Below are 19893 nucleotides of genomic sequence, written 5' to 3'. Positions count from 1 at the left end.
ACTAGAAATTGGCTAACTCTGTTAATACCATCTGAACATTTTGCTTGGGGCATTTGTAGTTAATTAAGTTTATTCATTCTAAAATTTCACAGTAAGTTTTTTTTCAAACTTCTCCCTATTTCTTCCCTATCTATATACTTTCCTTATCCTACAAACTTTATTCTGAATATATTCTGATATACCAGTCTGCTCCCTGAAATTTTTCTCTTAATTTTTCTGTTATTCGGTGTTAGTTAGCTGTTTTAAAGAATGTGATTAATACTAAATGACTATCTTATCCTCTCAGTTCTGAGAAATCAAACAGGCATGGAAGTTATTTTAATTTTCATTATTTTCACTCACAACAGATGAAAAAGAAAAACACATTAATTTCTATCTTAGTCATCAGGCAGAGCTACTAGCATCAGGGATAATATAATGTATAAAAAAAGGAGAAAAAGAAATTGAGTTTCTGCCTAATAACTCACTTTATTCTCATCAGTTAATTATCTTCCTAGATGCTACATTCATGAGGGAGGCATACAACCAGAAATCTGTGATCAGATCTTTTATAACAAAATAAATTGATAGCTGTAATTAGAATGTACATTAATTGGTGAATAGATTCTCCCTTTGATGTGTTTTGGATTTTTATCAGTTTTCTTTAATGAATGTCTTCTCTCCTGAGGGAACAGACAAAAAGGATGAAATCTCATTTGTGTTTATATAGTAATGAAAATTATCCTAACACACTTTTCTCCTTTGTATTATTTTGAAAGCATCTGAGTGTACAAAAATGTTTTCTCATAGGTCCCATGGTTTCCCTTATTTGCAATATCTAGTATAGGTATGAGTCAAGCGGAAAAAGTCAGATAATGTGATGTTAGGAAAACGAAACCTCAAATATGTATTTTAATGTTTTTGTTTCTTTCATGCATGTGTTTCTAACGCATTTATAAGATTATTTCTTTGTTGCTTTGTATGTCCTCCCCCACAGTGTAACCCCCGCTTTCACTATATATGATGTCAGTATAACATGTGGAGGAGATGGGGACAAACAAGTCGTTTAAGGATTCAGGTGGACCTGTTGCAACAATGAGAAGTACAAAATGTCATGTCAAAACCAGCTTTACAATGTCGGTGGGGGGGGCGGTATGATTGGGTGGGAGGGAGGGGGGAGGCTGGGAAGGAAGGTGAAGGGTAAACAAAGGAGGAGGCTGCAATGCTTGGTAAGAAATGTATGCATTATCCTGCCCATGTAATTGTAACCCCTCTGTACAGTATGTTCTCAAGTAAAATAAAATAAAATTTAAAAAAAAAATGTTTTCTATGTTCTTCTTAGCTCTGACCAAAACAGAAATCTTTTTCTCTAATAAGTACAACCCTACACACATATATTGTAACAGATATGATCTACATATAATTAATGTTAAATTTTATTAGTAATAATACTTAAATGTACTACTTAAATGAGTGATGTTGCTTATTTTGGTAAACAAATTTGAATTTTCTTTTTTGTTTTTGGCCTATCATGGAGCTTGAACGCAGGGCCTGGGCACTCTCTTTGAGCTTCTTTTGCTCAAAGCTAGTACTGTACCACTTGAGCCACAGCGCTCCTTCAGGCTTTTTTCTGTGTATGTGGTACTGAGGAATTGAACCCAGTATTTCATTCAAGCTAGACAAGCACTCTACCACTGAGCCACATTCCCAGCCCCAAATCTGAATTTTTTAAGACACAAAACTATTAGATGAAAGGACCCCGAGAATATTTTTCAGACATAATCCCATGATCACTCAGTGAATCAATTTTATGATGGAGCACTTTTTGCAAAAGGCCAAGTTTTTATTTATTTTTTATTTTTTTTGTCTTGATTGTAGGACTGGAACTTGGGGCCTGGGCCCAGGTCCCTGAACTTTTTTGCTCAAGGCTAGTGCTCTACCACTTAGAGCTAGTGCGCCACTTCCAGTTTTCTGGTGGTTTATTAGAGCTAGAAAGTCTCACAGATTTTCCTGCCTAGGCTGGCTTTGATCTGTGATCCTCAGCCTCCTGAGAAGCTAAGATTACAGGCACAAGCCCAGCTGATGATGGGTATCAAGATAGCCAAGACAGAAGAGATAAAAAATAGTTGATGAGCTCTGTAATAAGACCTGTATCATGCTAAGTTAATCTTCATAAGTAAGTAGTGTGTAAGGATAGCTTGTAGATCTCCTCAGCCCTTCTCTCCTTCATTCTGCCACAATGGTTATTCTGATCTTCATAGATTCTACCTTTGTGTACAATGGAACTTCTTGCCCTCATTGTAAGGGTTTGTCCAGTAAGGATTTGAGCAGGACTACTTCTTATTTCAGACCTTTGGACTTGAAGATATAAAATAGTCCCAGTGCTACTAGATCCGGGTTACTGAACTAGATCTGTTGGCTGCCTTTGGAAATAATCTGATTATGAATGATAAAATTATAATTTTTTTCCATGGGTCACCTGCTTGCTATTGGGATTCTGACTAATACAAGCAAGCATATTATTCTAGTTTTACTGTTGAAGTTTAGAGAAACTAGGTTAACTTAGTAATTTTTGACTTAATCAGTTTCTGTAAAACTGAGACTCAAACTGGTCCAAACTGGAATTCTGCTATTACATTAACTACTACCTCACCATTAAGAAAGAAATCTACATCCAATCACAGAATGCATAGCATCTAAAGGTCCTTGGTTTCAAGGAGCTCATCAGAGTTGCATTGTGAACAACCTGTCAACAACCCAATGAATCAAATGCTGAGCACACAGGCTACTGAGCACATCTGATAGAGTAAAGCAATTTTCATGTTGTCAGTTTGACAAGGTTTATAAAAACAAACCATATCATCTTCTCAGTTTCTTCTAACAACTACATAAAATACAAAATCAACACACTCCACTCCTCCCTGAAATGCTTTTTGTACCAAGGGCATGGATAAGTTGGGAACAGCCAGGGGAAAGGGCTGAGTCAAGAGTGCTGTAGAAGTCAGACTGTTGTCTTGCATGCTTTACTTACGAATGTTATATTTTCATACAGCTTTTCTAACACAAAAACAAAACAACATACACAAACTGTATAGTCAATTCATATTGAATAGAATGTAGATCAATCTTTTGTAGGCAAGATGCTGTTCATTAATTCTGTTCTTCATTTTCAGTTCCAAAATCATTTTATTTACTGCTAACGTCTATATAGATGGTAAAAAGAAACAGAGGTGTTTTTTCTTCTAAGTCAATAGCATTTAATCACCATTCTTTTCTCACTAAGCTTACTGATATAAAATCATTAATTTGACAACAAACAGTTACTGCTTTTTGTATTTTGGAAGCTAAAATGACCAAATAATAACACACAATTAGAGCTGCAATTTGTGAAGAAGACAGAAACATGCAAATTTCAGCATTTACACTTACACAAAAAAGAATCGTGTGCAGACATGATCTGTGTTTGGGACAACCCATATCTCTCCATGTTTGTGCAGGTCAGGCGAGGTGATCACTGTGAGCAGGAGATAAATGTCAAAGGGCTATTTTATTCTAAAGGAGTTGAAATCATTCCAAATTACTATATTCTAAAAGCAAAAGTATATATGTAGATGAATATACCAATAACGTTTAACCTTATCAGGTACCAAAACTACAAGGAAAAACCATACAACACCTTTATGGTGCGAATAATAACTGTTATAGTAACAGTGAAGACTCATTTGAATATTATAAAATGAGTCCTGACTTTAGAACTATGTAGGTACAAACCTACATATATAACTACTAAATGTTGACAGTTATATCAAGATAGTTGATGACAGCTACAGAAAACTACAGAAGTTTTTTACCACAAGTAAATAGATTTTTGGCCAGTGAAATATTAAAACAAGTAAAACATTATAGCCTGGCAAATCACCTATCAATTTTTCTATCCTAATTTCAGAATGAAAGAATAATTTCCGTTCAGGAACAGAAGGACTGGCTATCTTCACAGTGTTTGGCCCATTTTTAAGATTTTCATTGTATAATATATTCATATCTTAAAGAGGAGTACAAGCACGACCATTCTGAAATATCTGCCAGCAATAAAATACAGCACTGTCTGAATTCTTGCCAATTGTGCAATTTGGTTTTAACCTTCATGATCTCAATTGTACTCATTTTCCACTTGTGCCCTTTGAGATGGTCTTTAGGAATAATGCTTTCACTATTCCATCATGACAACTCTGCAAACATAATTGAATTCTTAAGTGCAGATAAGATAGAACTGACACTGTGAACTTACCTTCACATAAGGCGATGCATTTCAAGTTACGACTTTGTAGGAATTGGGATTGTTGTCCTTTTTTCTGTGACTAAATCACAAATAATTGAGAAATTACAAGGAGAAAATGAGAGAATAGCCTAAGGAAAAGATTTTTCATTATTAAAAAAGAAAAATCACTTAGATGGCTCCAGGAGATAAAAACATGTCTATGTAGGCTAACATTAGCATCCTTGTACTTTCTTAATTTCTAGCTATTTTTTGTTGTACCATTTAATTTCTATACATAATCATTGTAATCATTTTTAAATTCTTTTCAAGATTAGTGAACTAAAAGAATGCTGAATTAGGGTTTGGTAGTATCCTAACACAAAATTTATTTTTACTCAAAATCTGGCAAGTTGATTTCCAGGTAAACCAAACTGAATTTGTATGATCTTTTAGAAACATAAAATCAATCATTCCAGGTCACTTAACTGCTTAAAACCATCTCTTACAAAGCCACGGAAAAGATCTCATGAAGAAAATCTGACTTGTTTCTGGTTTTGCTTTTTGGCTACTAGATAACGTGCAGTTACATTATTCATCAGATGGGTTATTTTCCTGACATATACTTGCTTTCTCGAAAGAACATGGAACCTGTGCTCACTCCTAACTCTGCCAGAATGTTTCTTTCTCCTAGAGACCACAAGATGTGTACACAATCCATAGGGATTGACTAAAACGTCATTGTCTTAAGAATATTCTTCCTTCATCCTCCCATTCCCTCCAGTTCTGCCTTCCACGTGTGAGCCCTGGGCATCCTTTTTCCCTGAAGTACTTTTCTTCATGATCTAGCCTTCTATTTCAGTGTGATTTTAATTTGTTTGTAATCCCTCTGTAGAATGTAGTATCACAGAGATTGAGAATATTTATCTGTTTTTTTTAGTCCCCTCTGTCCTCTAATGTTCAGGAGAGACTCTGATATTACAGGAGAAGAGGAATAAATGTCTTACATAATTATTGTACAGAGAGAATATAGTTATTGCATTTTGGGGTAAGTTCTAGTCCTTTATGAGTAATGACCACTGAAAGCCATTCTGCAGACTTAATAAGCCTGGCTATTTATTGAAGTCCTGCTGCCTTAATGAGGCCATGGTTCCGTAATCATATGCAGTCACTTGAGTCACTACAACACCTGTGATGCATTGCTGCTTTTACTGCTCGAAGCTGGCTCGTCCTTGGCTGACACCTTCTGCTTCTTGTTCATCCCTGGAAACATCAGCAAGATAATAATTTAGGGACAAAGCAGATTGGTGCAACTTGAAGTACAATCTATCTGAGAAATTCTTCTGCATGGAGAGGTCTCCTCTCAGGTCAAAGGCTCACAATGGGCTCTGAAGGAACACTGCAGTGAATGGCCAGTGAGTTTGGGAGGATCAGAAAGCACGGGGAGCTAGCAACCTGTTTGTCTTTCTTTGCACTAATAGAACATTCTTTTGTACAAAACTCATTAGAAAATCCTTAAAATTTTGTCTTCAAAAGAAATCAAAAGATTTCTCATTCTTATTACCTAGCTTTGAAAATGGTATGATAAGGAGTGAGAAATATAAGCAATGATAGAAAAATACACCACACTACAACCTTGAGAATCATATATACATATATATACTCAATTCATACATATATATATGTGTATATATATATGCTCAATTCTTCTAACCAGGAAAATTATATATGTTCTTTTGTTTATAATAGTTGAAAGTCAAAGCTTACTCTTAATGCCATCATGTCTTAATATGAAAGATTTTAGAAAAGCAACCAGTTCAAATTTGTTTTAGAATAGACTTGTATCCATATTAGAAAGTGTTCCCTTACTAACACACCAGAAGTTTGAGATACTTTTGACTAAATGGCTTAGTGAAAAGGAGCAAAAGTCTATTTACTAACTTGCAAAATGTGTTTATCTAACCCTCTCCAAGTTGGGCACTTCCCAAAAGGCGCCACAGATGGGTGGGAACACACCCAGCATTTCAGACAAGTAGGTCTAGGAGAAATACAAAAGGCACTCAATTCAGGCGCCATCCAACCCCACAACCTTTGTACACTCGGCACTCAAAACAAAGTACAGAAGCTATTTCAGCTTTCTGTAGAGAATGTGCCTCCTAGTGCCAGTTCTGGGTTGAAACTCAGGGCTTCCTACATGCCAGACAAGTGGTTTGTGGCCATACTCCACCCCTTCCCCGAGTCTCATAATTTTCCAAATCAAGAGACCTTAAAGATTTTGACAAAAGCCATGGACTATCCTTAGACAAATGTACACACAGAGACAAAAGTTTTATATCCATTTACACAATCTCTATCCTTTTTGTGAGTCTACCTAAGGTGTTTGTAGAGGAGTCTAAGAAACAGAAAAATTACAGAATTTGATGATGTGTTGATTCTTTACTACCTGTGTTGAGGTGTTGAGGATATACTCATTGATTACTTTTTAGATTTTTTATTTGTACTGTTTTATGGGCTGAATTTGAACTATTCTCCTTTAAAAAGTGTTATTCTATTGTCTAAATGTTTTGCTCCAATGTGACTTGCCACTCTTTTATTAAGAGGTGTGAATGTTGCCTGGGAAATTGTAATGTGATTGCTTTATATATGCGCACACACATGTGCACATATATATACACATACACAAGCAATACCAACTGCATGTTCTGATACAGGAATGTGAAAAAAATTGAAAGTGTGAAGAAAAAACATACTAAACATTATGGTTGTAAGAAAGGAAGGAATTGTTCGTTTGCTATGTTTATAATTCTGTGTAATTTGTGTTCTCTTTCTCTGGTACTATCTAAGGATCAGCAATGCTTATAATTAGGTAATCATTCTTCCTACATCTTCCTACATCTTACTATTTGCAATACATGCTTTCAATTCATTCCAAGGTATTTTTCCCACAATCAGATCAATGTATTAGCAAGATGTTTTCAATTGAGTTTTGTTTATACTTCTGACACTGAACAAATACATTTGATACGAATATACCTAATAAGGCTTCAGTCTTATTATTGACATTATTGATATTAACTACTAATTATTAATAGAAAACTTTGTCCAGAGTATATAACAATAAGAGAATAAGAACCTGATATTAGAAATTAGAAATTAGAAAAACTGAAATTAGAAATGAAATTACAAGATTACCTGAGTAACCAAATGATATGCTTGACATTGGACTAAGATAGATTCCACTTCCGTACATTGCACCATGGAGCTAAACAGGAAGACGTGAGAAAGAAGTCCATCAATTGTGTAAATGTCAGTATTTTACAGTAAGTACGCAAGTTTCATCTTGAAACACAAAGTTTAAAAAAAAACAAACGATAGCTCATTTATGTCAACATCTAATTTGAGAATACTACTAATAGCCTTGTGGTTAAAATGGAGAGAAAGTTACATGGACAATGACAGCCAGAGGGAAAAGAATCTTGATGACTGTTTTCAACCCTATCCCCCTATCAGTGACAAAGAATCATACCCTAAAGTACTCTAACCTGTTTTTATTTGAATCCTTTTAAAAGTTCTAAAAACAAAACTGGTTAAACACACTGGGTGGTAAGCAAGCAGTTACAAATGAATTAACTGAAGTATAATAGACTCTATGGAGGGCTTCAATAGTATAATTCTTTAGAAAGACTATTTCAAACCCAACGAAATAAGTACCCAGGAAATGAGTACGTGCGAGAGGGGAGGTGGGGCCCCTGAGAGAGGGACAGATATATGACGGAGGGAGAGCGAAGAGTGCAGTCAAGAATTCATTGTATACGCCACAGAATTGAGAAAAATAAGGGAAACGGTGGATCCAAGGAGGGTGAAATGTTGACGTGACACAGAGAAAGATGCAGTATCTACATAAACTGCTTTGTTAAGTGGCAAAATAATTCAATATGCATCCTAAAAATTAAGGAAAGTGAAGGACGGTGTGGGGCTGGGAGTGGTGAGTGAGAATGTTGACAGCGGTGACAACGATCAATGCACTGCATCCATAAACTTTCACTGGATGGCAATTTGTACAACTCTTTAAAGATAATTAAATATTTTAAAAACAATAAAAAAGAAAAACTAAGAAATGGTTACATCTTGAGTAAGGCTCTCATGCTAATATAAATAAGCATTTCATCAGATTTTTGTTATATAACCCTGTCTTCTGCCTCACTCTTCTAAAACTTTCCTTTTTTTTTTTCTAAAACTTTTGTTTTTGCAAAATCTTCAGCAGGAGGAAGCCAACTACTTTACAACAACAACAATTCTTATCATCTCTGTGTCCTTTTGAATATCAAGTCATTAAATGTGTGTTTCTGGGCATTTACATTTAATTGCATCTTTTCCTTGCGCTATGACATCTAGCTCAGGTGAATGTGTTAAGCTTCTCATTTCCAGACGTCCTTATATTGTCAGCTGTATGAGAGCAAAATGGGATGTGTGAGAGGTAGAGCATGAATAAAGATGAAGGCTACAGCCGAAATACCATCTAATGCCCAGTACTATCCAGAAGGCTGAGGAGCTGGTATCAGGTGGCTCTTTGGTATCCCATCTCCACTTTGCTTCTTAATGCAATTTCTCCTCTAAAAGGACTCACACAGTACTCAAGGGCTGAATTCTGGAATCAAGGATACAATGCCCATGTGGTTTTATTTTGCGTTCAAAGTCAGACTTTGTTTTCTCACAGGGAACTTGCCTTCCTTTTTCTTTTACTGTGTACAGATTAAGGTTTCTTTGAGTATTTTTGTGAAAATGTACAGCTCTTATTAGAAATACCACCAAATGATTTAAAGCTCATTTATTTCTCCTTATGCAAGTAAAACCATGTTATTAGCAAGATTGGTTACTGAAGCTCAATACCAAAAACTAATGAAGTATTATTGAAGCATTCAAAAACTTTACCTGAAGACGTGTATTAGAGGCAACAACCAAACCATTCCTCAAGATGGAGTGCCAGTTTTCAATGTGTGAGCCGCTTTAAGTAAAAAGAGAGAGAGAGAGAGAGAGAGAGAGAGAGGCAGCATTGAAAAGTCAGTCATCGTTCAAACTGGTCATAGTATAGTAAGTCATGATGCTGGTGAAAGTTCTGAGTTTCCAATTCAAGCACTCTGCAGCTGACTATTCCAAGTGAATGCTCCAATTACTGGAAAAAGCAAGTTTCATTCTCTGTACATTTCTGGAAGATCTGGAGAAACTCACCCTGTCAACATTAAGTCATACTCACTGAAACGCAAAGGTGCTTCCAAAGAGTTTTTTAGCGGCTCTGAAGTTCGATTCTTTGGCTGGTGGACTGCTGAGGAGGAGGAACTGATGCGGAGTATGCATAAATTTCAATTGCTGTCGTTTAAAACAATGACATATGACAATGTCACTTTTAACATAAGCAGGAGGGTGTCAGCCTTGAATTTCACTAATTTAAGAATTGTATAAGGTTAACTTAGAGTAGTTTATACTAATTACGTGTAAAGGCTTATTTATAAGCTCTATTTTTAAAGCCCTGCATAAATGATACATTACTTCATGAGTTTCTGAGATGAAGGATAATTCTGCAGGCTAAAAAGAAAGAGACAGCAGAAAGACAATGCAATCACATTCGGGCAAGTCTGTTTTCTCGGTTATATATTTTTAAGACGTTTACTCTATCATTTCCTCAGTATACACGAATTGTTCAACTAAGGAAATATTCTGGTATTTGCTCACAGAAATATTATTTCCAGATGAAGAAATTTTAATTATGCTTTATTTGCAAATGTTCATAAAATTAGGAATTATCTACATTGGAACATAATTTTCCCCTTTGGTCATAGAAAGAAATTAACAAATTAATTGCTTGACAAATTTTCCTAATTGTTTCTTTTTTTTTTTTTTAGTCCAGTCGTGGGGCCTGAACTCTGAGCCAGGGCGCTTTCCCTCAGCTCTTCAGCTCAAGTCTAGCGCTCTACCACTTGAGCCACAGCACCACTTCCGGCTTTTTTCTTTTTGCTTATGTGGTGCTGAGGAATCCAACCCAGGGCCTCGAGCTTGCAAGGCAAGCACTCTACCACTGAGCCACCTTCCCAGCCCCTAATTGTTTCTTTTATACTTAAAAATACCTAACATAGAAATATAATACTAGAAATCTCACACTGGAGATTTGTAGTCATTAAAACAGAGTTTTAAATACTACTTAGAGGAGCAGAAGATAACTGAAATGATGGCCTGTTATTTTTTTCGTAATCATGATTTTTAAACGTATTAGGCCGACAAAAGAATTTGGAAACAATATTTTCTGAGATGGAAAGGTGAATATGTGACAAAATTCTGATACACCCTGAAATAATACTTGGCTATCAGTTGTGGAATAACTGAATTACCTCACATTTATATATTTTTTATTTATGTAAAAGCTCAAGGTTGCAGCCTGGGTTTGAATTTGCTACCTTAGAAAGATTCGGAGCTAGTGCACAAAGGGCAATTTCCAACTGAAGAATTAGCCTTCATCTAGGTCGGCTTCATCCTGAAGAGCCGGCCTGAATCTCCAGGGTCAGTTTTCCCACCTCATCCCCAGCCTCCCCACTCCACATGAGATATGAGAAAACAACTTACCCTGTTAACTGGCAGTTTCACAATATGTGACCTATTACTTGAAATAACCCTAGAATGGAAATGAGCAATCAGTCACAAAAATAAGATTTTACATATTAAATAAATACTAAAATTATTTTTCTTCTTAGTGAACAAGGACTGAATAAAATTTGGTAGTAGTTCGCCTAAAGGCATAGATTTGGTTTGCTTCCTCAAATAATTTTAAAGATCTTATGGAACAAGAAAGATGCTAAGGAATCACACAGGGACGTGATTCCTTAAGACATATTTAATGCACATACATGTCTAGATACTTGGTACTTTAAGATAATGATAAATCTACACATACATAACAAATTGACTCATGTATCTGTTTGTTCTGCCTTTGTCTCTACTGCTTATGTTGAGAATGAATTCTTATGCATATCATTTAAATATAAATACTGAAGATCTCTATGAGCAGATGTGTAACAATGGTTTATGTTTAAAAGCCAACAAACTTAAATCATTGAGGTTTTAAAAAAATATAATCAGGAATCTGAAACTATCTCTTTTTTTATGTTTTCTAGTATGTAAACCAGAGTAAGTAAGGGACATTTCAGAGCATTGCAGCCAAATGTTTTCTCTCTGAAAGAAAAGAAGCTGACTAGCAAGCTGGAGGAAATGATCACAAGAAAGTGAAAATGAACAACAAGCCAACATCAGAGGGAAAAGAATTGATTCGATACTTAAATTTTGGTTTTAATTTCGAATAGGATGAGAAAATTTCAAAAGTTATGAAACCAGTAGTGTTGTATTTCTTAATCTGTTGGAAGTTTGATAACAGATTATAACTACAGATAAAAGAGAGCAGGACTCTAAATCTAAATTTTGGTGTCAAGACTAAACTAAAAGTGCAGTACAGAATTTCAACTAACTGAGCAGTGAGAAGAATCTTGAAAAGACTGGACTCTTTTTCCCTTGGTCTGCATGTGTTTCTTAAACACTTCATGGATATCACGAGGAAGAAATATTTGTCTAGGCCAAACTTGCACAATCCTTACATTTTCTTTTAAAACTTCACAATCATTAGTGATCAATTCCAGTTCTTTGAGTTTTCAAAGTGATTTCATTTCACAAGGGAAAAACACAAAGCAGCCTTGCTGAAGGAAGGCGGACAAATGATCTGAACCTGGCTGCATAGCAAGGTGAGTTCTCTAGACACCTGTCCTGGTGGCAGTCCAGCTCACTAGAATCCAGTCTGCCCATCGTCTGCAATGTTTAAGCAGGGTTAACCAAATTTACAGTGTCCTTGTTAAGGAAGCAAAATGTACAAAACGTATTTCCAGAAGATTTTCACGAAGGATTCCAAGAGTTTTATCACTTAGTCCTCACTGAACTAGAAAATTAAATGAACCGAAATGCCTTCCACAAGCAATCTGGTTTATCATATCTTTTAAGACTGCAAGAAAACTGCTGTGGATAGCACTGGATATACCCATGTGATGGTGTTTTCTCCCCCCTTGTGATGTATAAGTTTTAATTAAAGTGAGAGTCATTATGGACTCTTGAATTGTACAATCCCTAAGTCTTATGGACTTGTACAACAGTAGCATTGCAGGGTTTATTTTTTTAAAAAAGATTTGTTTACCCCCAGAGGAAACAGTAGAAACAGATGCTGTTTGCATTAAGAGAAAAACTAAAAACTGTATACCATTGCAGTAAGGGATGAGCAAGGGGGTCCTGTTTATCCATCTGCTTCTTGATTTCCAGATACGGCGCCTGGAAGTAAAAAGGAATTTCAGTACTTGATTCTTCTTTCAAATGGTTTCCCCCTTTTTTACAAAAGGAAAATCAGACTGGATAATATTGTTTATCTAGTTAACATTGAAAATCTGTGGTCTTGACATGGGAATAGAAGCAATTACCCCGAGTCATACCCCCCAAGAATATGGTAACTCTGAACTTCCACTTGACACAAAGAACTTGCCTGCTGTTGTGTTAAGAAACCTGACCAAATTTTAACTTGGCTTCTACCTGTGCTAGGCTATTTCCCTAAAAGCCTGCCTTTCTTTTCTTGTCTTTTTCTTTCTCTTCCTTCTTTCCTTTTTTGTTTTCCTTCCTTTCTCTTTCTTTCGTTCTTTCCTTCTTTCTTTCTTTCCTTCTTCCTTCCTTCCTTCCTTCCTTTCTTTCTTTCCTTCTTTCTTTCCTTCCTTTCCTTCTCTCTTTCTCTCTCTTTCTTGCTATCCTACTTTCTTTCTTTTCTTTCTCTTTCTCTCCCCTCCCTCCCCCGCCCCCACGGCCTCCTTGTTATTGCTTCTCAAGAAAATGTAATGTTGTCAAACCACATGGCCTACACTTTACCCATTCTACTAAACTATTCTCAAAAATGCTGCACCTAGTATCTTAGGTAAACTTCCTTCTCCCCAGGCCCTTCTTCCTGTTCCATTTTTTTACTCCCTTTGCCTCTGTCCTCTCCCTTTACATACCTCAGCACCCTCATCTCCACTGCAGCCTCTCTCTCAGCACTGCAGTGCTCTGAAAAGAATCCATCTTGTCACCTTTGAAAAGGTTCCTATAATGCTCTCTTTGACAGTGAAAGTTGGGATAGCTACTACCCATGCTCCTATCTGGGGAACACTGAAGACCTTCTCAATAGAAAACAGGATGCAAATTTACCTAAGAACCCTTCTTTAAAATGACAAACAATGCAATTTACCCAAATCACTAGCCATTTTACAGAATACAAGGCAATTTCTCTATGACAACTTAAAGTTATCTATAGAACATTCTAGAAAACAGATGAGTAAGATGTTATGTTTATACACTAGAGAGGATGTGATGCAATAAAACCTGACGGGATCTGTATGAAGCACACTGTGAAAGAAGCTGCAGCATTTCTTTTCTACCTTGACAGTGAAGCTACTCAGAAACCAAACAACCAAGCAGCTTTCCAAGGTCACAGGACACATCACTGTTGAGTCAGTTAGACAACTTTGGCCTCTTAACTTCCTAGGATGATGCTCCTTCATCTGCATTGCCTCCTATTAAAATAGCTTACACATGACCCAGAATAAAGGAAGCAAGCAATTTTTGGCAGAGAGCTGATTCTAGAGTCAGAGTTGGTAGCTATTTTTAAATCCAAGAATGATCTGGGTGTAGGGTATAACAGAAACACCCTATACTAAAGTCTTTGGCATGACCAAAACTGTCTAACTTCGTGAAAAAAGACACTGCAATATTTTTTCCCATTGAAAACTGCCTTTATTGTATAGTTTTCTCATGCAAATAATAAATGCTAGTTTGAAAAAGAATCCTGAGTACACAGAAATGTGAACATACAAAAATAACTGGAAAGGATCATGATATATAAGATTTCTTATATTTCATTGTCTAACATATGCTGTCTGTTAAATGATGATCTTAGTATATGAATAATGAATAAAAGAAATAAAGTAAAAAATGTAAACATGTACTTTGAACCCTGTCTTCAAGTAGAGATATAGATGATATTGGCAAGAGAGTGTCTTTAAGTGAGTGAGGGTGTTGATGGGAAAATTCTCCTATTCCTTTCCCAGAGAATGTAATAAGCGAGGTACTGTCTGTCCTAAGCACACAAGCCCCCAGTGCAATGCAAGCCTTGATATAGTTCATGCAATCTGAAGTCACAATCCACATCATCAACTTTAGATGATTAGTTTCAATTTAGAATAATGTTTTTTAAACTCTCTTCAACTATTTCATAGTGGAACGTAATTCAATACTATGTGCCTTTCAAGTATGGGGTTTTAGCCCAAGGATGTGTTTGATCTTTAAAAGCAGCCCTGATTCTCGCTCATCAAACTTTTCCACCAGAGCCTTCTGAATGACTGAAAGTATAAAGTCGTACTTCTTCCAAAGTGACTTGAAATTCTGTGTTATATCCAAATTATTTTTGCAAAACCTGTACCTAAAAAAATGTTTGTTTATTTTTTTATTTAAGTTTTCAATGCCTTTTGCTCTGTTTTTATTTTTATTTTTTTAATTGTGAAAATACTGTACAGAGGGGTTACAATTACAATATTTGTTTATTTTAACCTTAAAATGATGTTTGAAATTGCTACCATCCAATAAAATTCACATCAAATGGTACTAGATTAAAACCCTTGCTTTAAAATATCCTAACATACCTTCATGTACTGAAAGCTCTTGCCGAAGTTACAGAGTAGAATGGCAAGGCAATAATTATGCACTTGAACTCCAAAAATCATGATGATTCCATGTTAATACACTGGCACAATTTAATTAAAATATCCTAGTACAGCACAATTTTTTTTATGATTTTAATTAACCCCCCTAGAGTAATAAAAAATCTACATTTTAGTACATGGCCATTCTCATTTTTAAAATACGATTTTACTCAAGCAAACTGACTTGTGCAGCATACTTACTTGTGTCATTTCTCTGATGGAAGTTATGCTATCTAGTGCTTTCATTACTCGATCGTAGTTCTTTTTCTGCATAATGAGAAAAAATAACAGTATTCACATATAAACCTCTGAAAGTTACCTAGCACTCAAGAAATAAATTATCTCTGCATATGAATTTCCCATCAGAGTCAGAGTGAATGCAATAACTTCTTTATGTACATAAAAGACTGCAATAAGATGGCTCAAGGACATAGGATTTATAACCAGTCAGGAGAGGACAAAGCAAACAGTGCTATTCCTTATCTAAGGATACAAAATCATGCTCAGGGTAAGGGAGCAAGTCTAGAAATACAAATAAGATTTGGGGCTTTTGTTTCAGGCATTCACCACTTAAACAATAGGCAATAAAGTCAAAAGGACATCCTTCTGGACAAAAGTCCATTCAAGTATTTTTACTGCTTTTATTTATTTTTGATTAGGATGTTGCTATCAAATGAGTATAATAGTGTATAAGAGCATACACATTTTATTTCTTACATGATGCAAGCAGACTCTGCCACCACCATGAACAAATGAAAGGGAAGGTCTTCCAAGGAGACAGTATAGAGACATTTCTATAAAATGATTCAAGACAAATGATATAATACAAGCTAAGGCAATTTTAGCTCACATGCAATTTGAAATTATTGTCATTTCAGAAGGATTATAACTAATTCTCACAAGTATTTATAAAATGGTTGTAGAAATAAAACGGTTATATAAGAAATGCCAGTCCATTAAGAGCACAAATTCAGCTTTCACTAACTTTCAGGTGGTTGTGGAAGGAGGAGGTGGAGGGAAGTTGAAGTGAAAATAACAAAGGAAAAAGCATCTCTCTCTTTCTCTCCTTGTGGCTGTTACAATCCAAATGGGACTGTATGAGTCAGAAGCTCAAAAACTATCAAATAAACGTAAAATAATAATGGATGTGCTTTAGTGAGCTAGACATCCAGTAGGATGAAAATCAGAAATATTGTAATATTGTGTGTGGGGTATGCCAACATTACTACTCACCCTGGGGTTGAAGGCCAACATCTGAGGATCATTGGGGTCTACCACAGAAGGATATGGCTCAAAAATGACAACTTTTCTAGGAGATTCCAATGCAGATCTACACATAGATACTAGGAGATCTACCACCTTGTAAAACACAAAGAAGATAGTTATAACCAAGTCTTTTCCCCACTGACTCTCCCTCTAATGCTAACCTACATTTACCAAGTGCCAGCAATGTCTAGGATCTGTAGGTCATGCCTTTACACCAAACTTGGCCAACATTAACTCCTATTTAATAACTATGTGCTGCCTCCAACCATATGATTTATTCTATCTTAGTCATGAGCACTCTTCTGAACTAAGTTTCTCTGGGCCAGTATATTGACACAAGGAATTAGACAGGTCTGTGTTCAGGTAGCATGGATAGTGAAACATCCTCCATCCTTCAGATATGGAAGACCTCAGAGCTCTTGCAAATGAGAAAAAAAGATATCAGTCACTAAAGTATTCAGCTGATTAATAGTGCAGGTATGTAACAAAGGCAACTAACTGTAAGAACAGTTTATAGATATGCATTGTTACCTGAATGAAAAAGTGGGTTTATAACTTCAAAGCAATGGTGGTCAAACACTGCAATACTGATTATTATCGTTGTCTATAAAAGCCTAATACATAGGGAGAAAGATGGTGTTTCCGTTGAATTAGTATTTAGGGATCTGGAATGGTATCTGCTTAGATCTCAAGACATGGCTGTCTCGGCCCAGTCTCTTAAATTGTTCTTGAATCCCAGCGCTCTTCTGAGCACTAGCAGTTGCTGTGCTCTACTGACGCACTGAGACTATAGAGCCAGTTTTTTTCTGTTTAAGAGAAAGAAACGGTCCCCTTATGAAATACTACCTGTATTTGGGTTTTAATTTCTCAAATTGAAGCTGAAAAGAACAAGCTGAGAGAATAAACTGAATTTTCTGATCTTGAAATATTAATATTTAGAGTTAATGGGTCTGATTAAGCCCTTGAACGCTATAACCATTAGATAATTAAAACACATTTCTATTTAAAAATCATTTTCAGAAATTTATTTGTCAAGAGATAAAGCACTTGTTATTCTATTTAACTATCCTAATATTAGGGTGGTTTATTTTTCCCTCTCATTATTAATTTGCGATTTCTAGGCTTTAGTTGCTATATTTGAGGGAAAATTTATGCCCAGCAGAAGTCACAAATTTTAAGTGTACTATCTGAGGAATTTCTAATATAGGTGTACATACATATTCACCCATACCTAGAAGAAAGGCTTTAAGCTTTAATTATTTTTACATAGCTATAAATATCAGAATAATTACAAATGTCCTTTACTTTTTTATCAAAATTACCTCAATGCAATAATAAAAGCTTTCATATAAAAATAAAAGTAAAAATGTTCTTCATGGGTACATACATTTCAGAACCTTCTAAATACACACTAGTTATTAGTTTTCTAGAGTCTCAGAGGACTTCATATGTAAATTTGTGAATGTTATATGTAGAGGCAATACAAAATTGTACTTTTAAGATTCATTTTATTATTTTAAGTACTTGCACAAAAGGGGTCTCAATTCAACCTATTTAAATTATTAAGTTATTTTTTACTGTCATTAAAATTTATTTTAATTTTGAGACTATTTCTTTCATGCCCCTTAAGGCCACCGTTCTATTGATGACAGTACGTCTTCATTCATAATTCATAATATCAAAAAGGTCATCCATAGTTTTCCATCAAGTGAGTACATAGTAGATCAGAGAAACGACTAGGTTAAGGACATACTTCAGGAAGCTGTCTACATTAATTAGTGATTGTGCCAACACCCTGACCCTGGCTTGATAGTAGACATCTGTGCTTATGGAAATAAAAATAAAGTATTTCCTTCTTTGTCTTTGTGAAGTTTTATAAATGACAGACTGGTAATTCCTTTCACATTTAGATTTCTCTTACACTCGGTGCTACGGAATGTTTTTTCATGTTCTTTTACAATCTCTTTTCCTTTCTTTGTGAACTTATATTCATTTTTCTCTGTTAATCTGACATGGCCCTCATATCTTCGTTTTTAGTGTTTTTTAGTTCATATATAATTTTGGTTGTGGTAAAAATAATCTTTCTATAGTTTTTTCATAATGTTTACTATTTATTTTTCAACTGAGAAAATAGAATGCATGTAAATTATGCCATTTGCCTTTGTGATTTCCAAAACTGCCTAACTGCAGAAACCTGGCACACTGCTCAGGTGGGGCATGGTTAATTTTGTTGTAGTGTGTACCTAGTTTTTTAAAGCAATACCTTAACCTATTTGGGATTTATTTTTTGTACACAGTATAAGGTTAAAGCTGAAACACCATTTCCTCCATGTTATCAGTCCTTTGGTCCTTTCAGACTTGCTAAATAATTGTTTATCAAGGGAGATTGTGATATCCAACATGCTTGTTTGCAGTGATCAAGTTTTAAGGATGACCCACTGTTTGCCATTCTATTCTATTCTTTGTCGCTACTATGTCGTGTTAAAGTAATATAGCATTGTATAACATGTTTTTGTATGTAGTCTTGTCATTTCTCTTAATTAAACTTAACTAATTTCAAGTTTCTGTCATTTTTTCTCATAAAGGAATAATTTAGTCATGCTTCTTATATGACTAAAAATGAAAGACAACTGAAATATTGATGGGAATGTTTGAAGTAGTAAATTACAGCATCTTTGTCATTTATTGATTTTCTCCTTTCCAGAATATGGAATGTATTTCATTGTTTTCATCGGCTTGTTTTGTTTTTGGTTGAAGACGAGGTCTCAGTATGTTACCCAGGCTGCCTCCAACCTGCAAACTTCCTGCTTCAGCCTCCTGAGGGCCAGAGCCAACATCCCTGGCTACTTATTTTTTGATTTTTTTTAATTATTTCAGTGCTGTTGTAAAACCTAAATGCTCTCTTTTGATTGTAGGTTTTTCCCATTTCACGTTCACCTGTTCTAAAAGTAAATTGACTTCCATTGGATGGCAGTATAAATTTTACAAATAAACTTCACATAAAGCATTTACAAGGCTTCTGTAGCTCAACTTTACCATGTAAGAAATAATTACAATCATTTTTGATACAATAGAAAAGTCTGTTTAATTTTTCCCTCAGGCAGCTGTGAAATGAGAACACATACATTAGGCAGAGAGAAAAGTATTTTTTAAAATTCCAAATACCAATTTTTCTTTAAGAAAAAGCCATCAAAAAAGAAACTCTCCCTGAAGAAGAGCAAAGCAAAGATCGCTGGTAGACTGGAACAAATCGTTCAAAGCAAAAGCAGAAATAATTGGTACTAGTACCTGAGCTCCAGTTGCTATCTCATCAGCAGCCTCGTTCATTACTCCCAGGGTTTGGAAAGCAAATACACACAGCTCTCGTTCACACACTGTAGGCTACAAAACAGTAGGAATCAGTGAGAACGTGTGTCCATCTCAGAATTCCTAAATTAAAGTGATGGCTTTCTACACGATAATCAGGATATGCAAGGTTTTCAAATGTTAAAAATAAATGTAAGTTCTTAAATTCAGGCAACCATTTAGTAATGACTCATTTTCTTAAATACATTCACAAATTTGATCAGAAATGACCCATGTCAATTAGCT

General features: G+C 35.3%; 1 protein-coding gene across 3 annotated transcripts in view; it reads right to left on the bottom strand.

The window, feature by feature from the left end:
• Positions 1–19893, bottom strand: part of Parp8 (poly(ADP-ribose) polymerase family member 8) — a 169452-nt gene that overhangs the window by 7955 nt on the left and 141604 nt on the right. For all 3 annotated transcript variants that reach the window (XM_042690552.1, XM_042690553.1, XM_042690551.1), the window contains exons 16-26: positions 19591–19683; positions 16270–16395; positions 15238–15303; positions 12522–12589; positions 10850–10898; positions 9489–9601; positions 9167–9239; positions 7427–7496; positions 5424–5497; positions 4268–4337; positions 3409–3493 (exon numbers count right to left, since the gene is read on the bottom strand). In XM_042690552.1, the coding sequence (XP_042546486.1) occupies positions 3409–3493; positions 4268–4337; positions 5424–5497; positions 7427–7496; positions 9167–9239; positions 9489–9601; positions 10850–10898; positions 12522–12589; positions 15238–15303; positions 16270–16395; positions 19591–19683 (887 nt within the window). The remainder of the gene's footprint in view (positions 1–3408; positions 3494–4267; positions 4338–5423; positions 5498–7426; positions 7497–9166; positions 9240–9488; positions 9602–10849; positions 10899–12521; positions 12590–15237; positions 15304–16269; positions 16396–19590; positions 19684–19893) is intronic.

This window comes from Dipodomys spectabilis, unplaced genomic scaffold (assembly GCF_019054845.1).
Source record: "Dipodomys spectabilis isolate Male_0828 unplaced genomic scaffold, ASM1905484v1 ptg000138l, whole genome shotgun sequence".
In the NCBI taxonomy this organism is placed as follows: domain Eukaryota; kingdom Metazoa; phylum Chordata; class Mammalia; order Rodentia; family Heteromyidae; genus Dipodomys; species Dipodomys spectabilis.
Note: the sequence above shows the minus strand (reverse complement) of the source record. Positions and strands in the feature narration are given on the sequence as shown.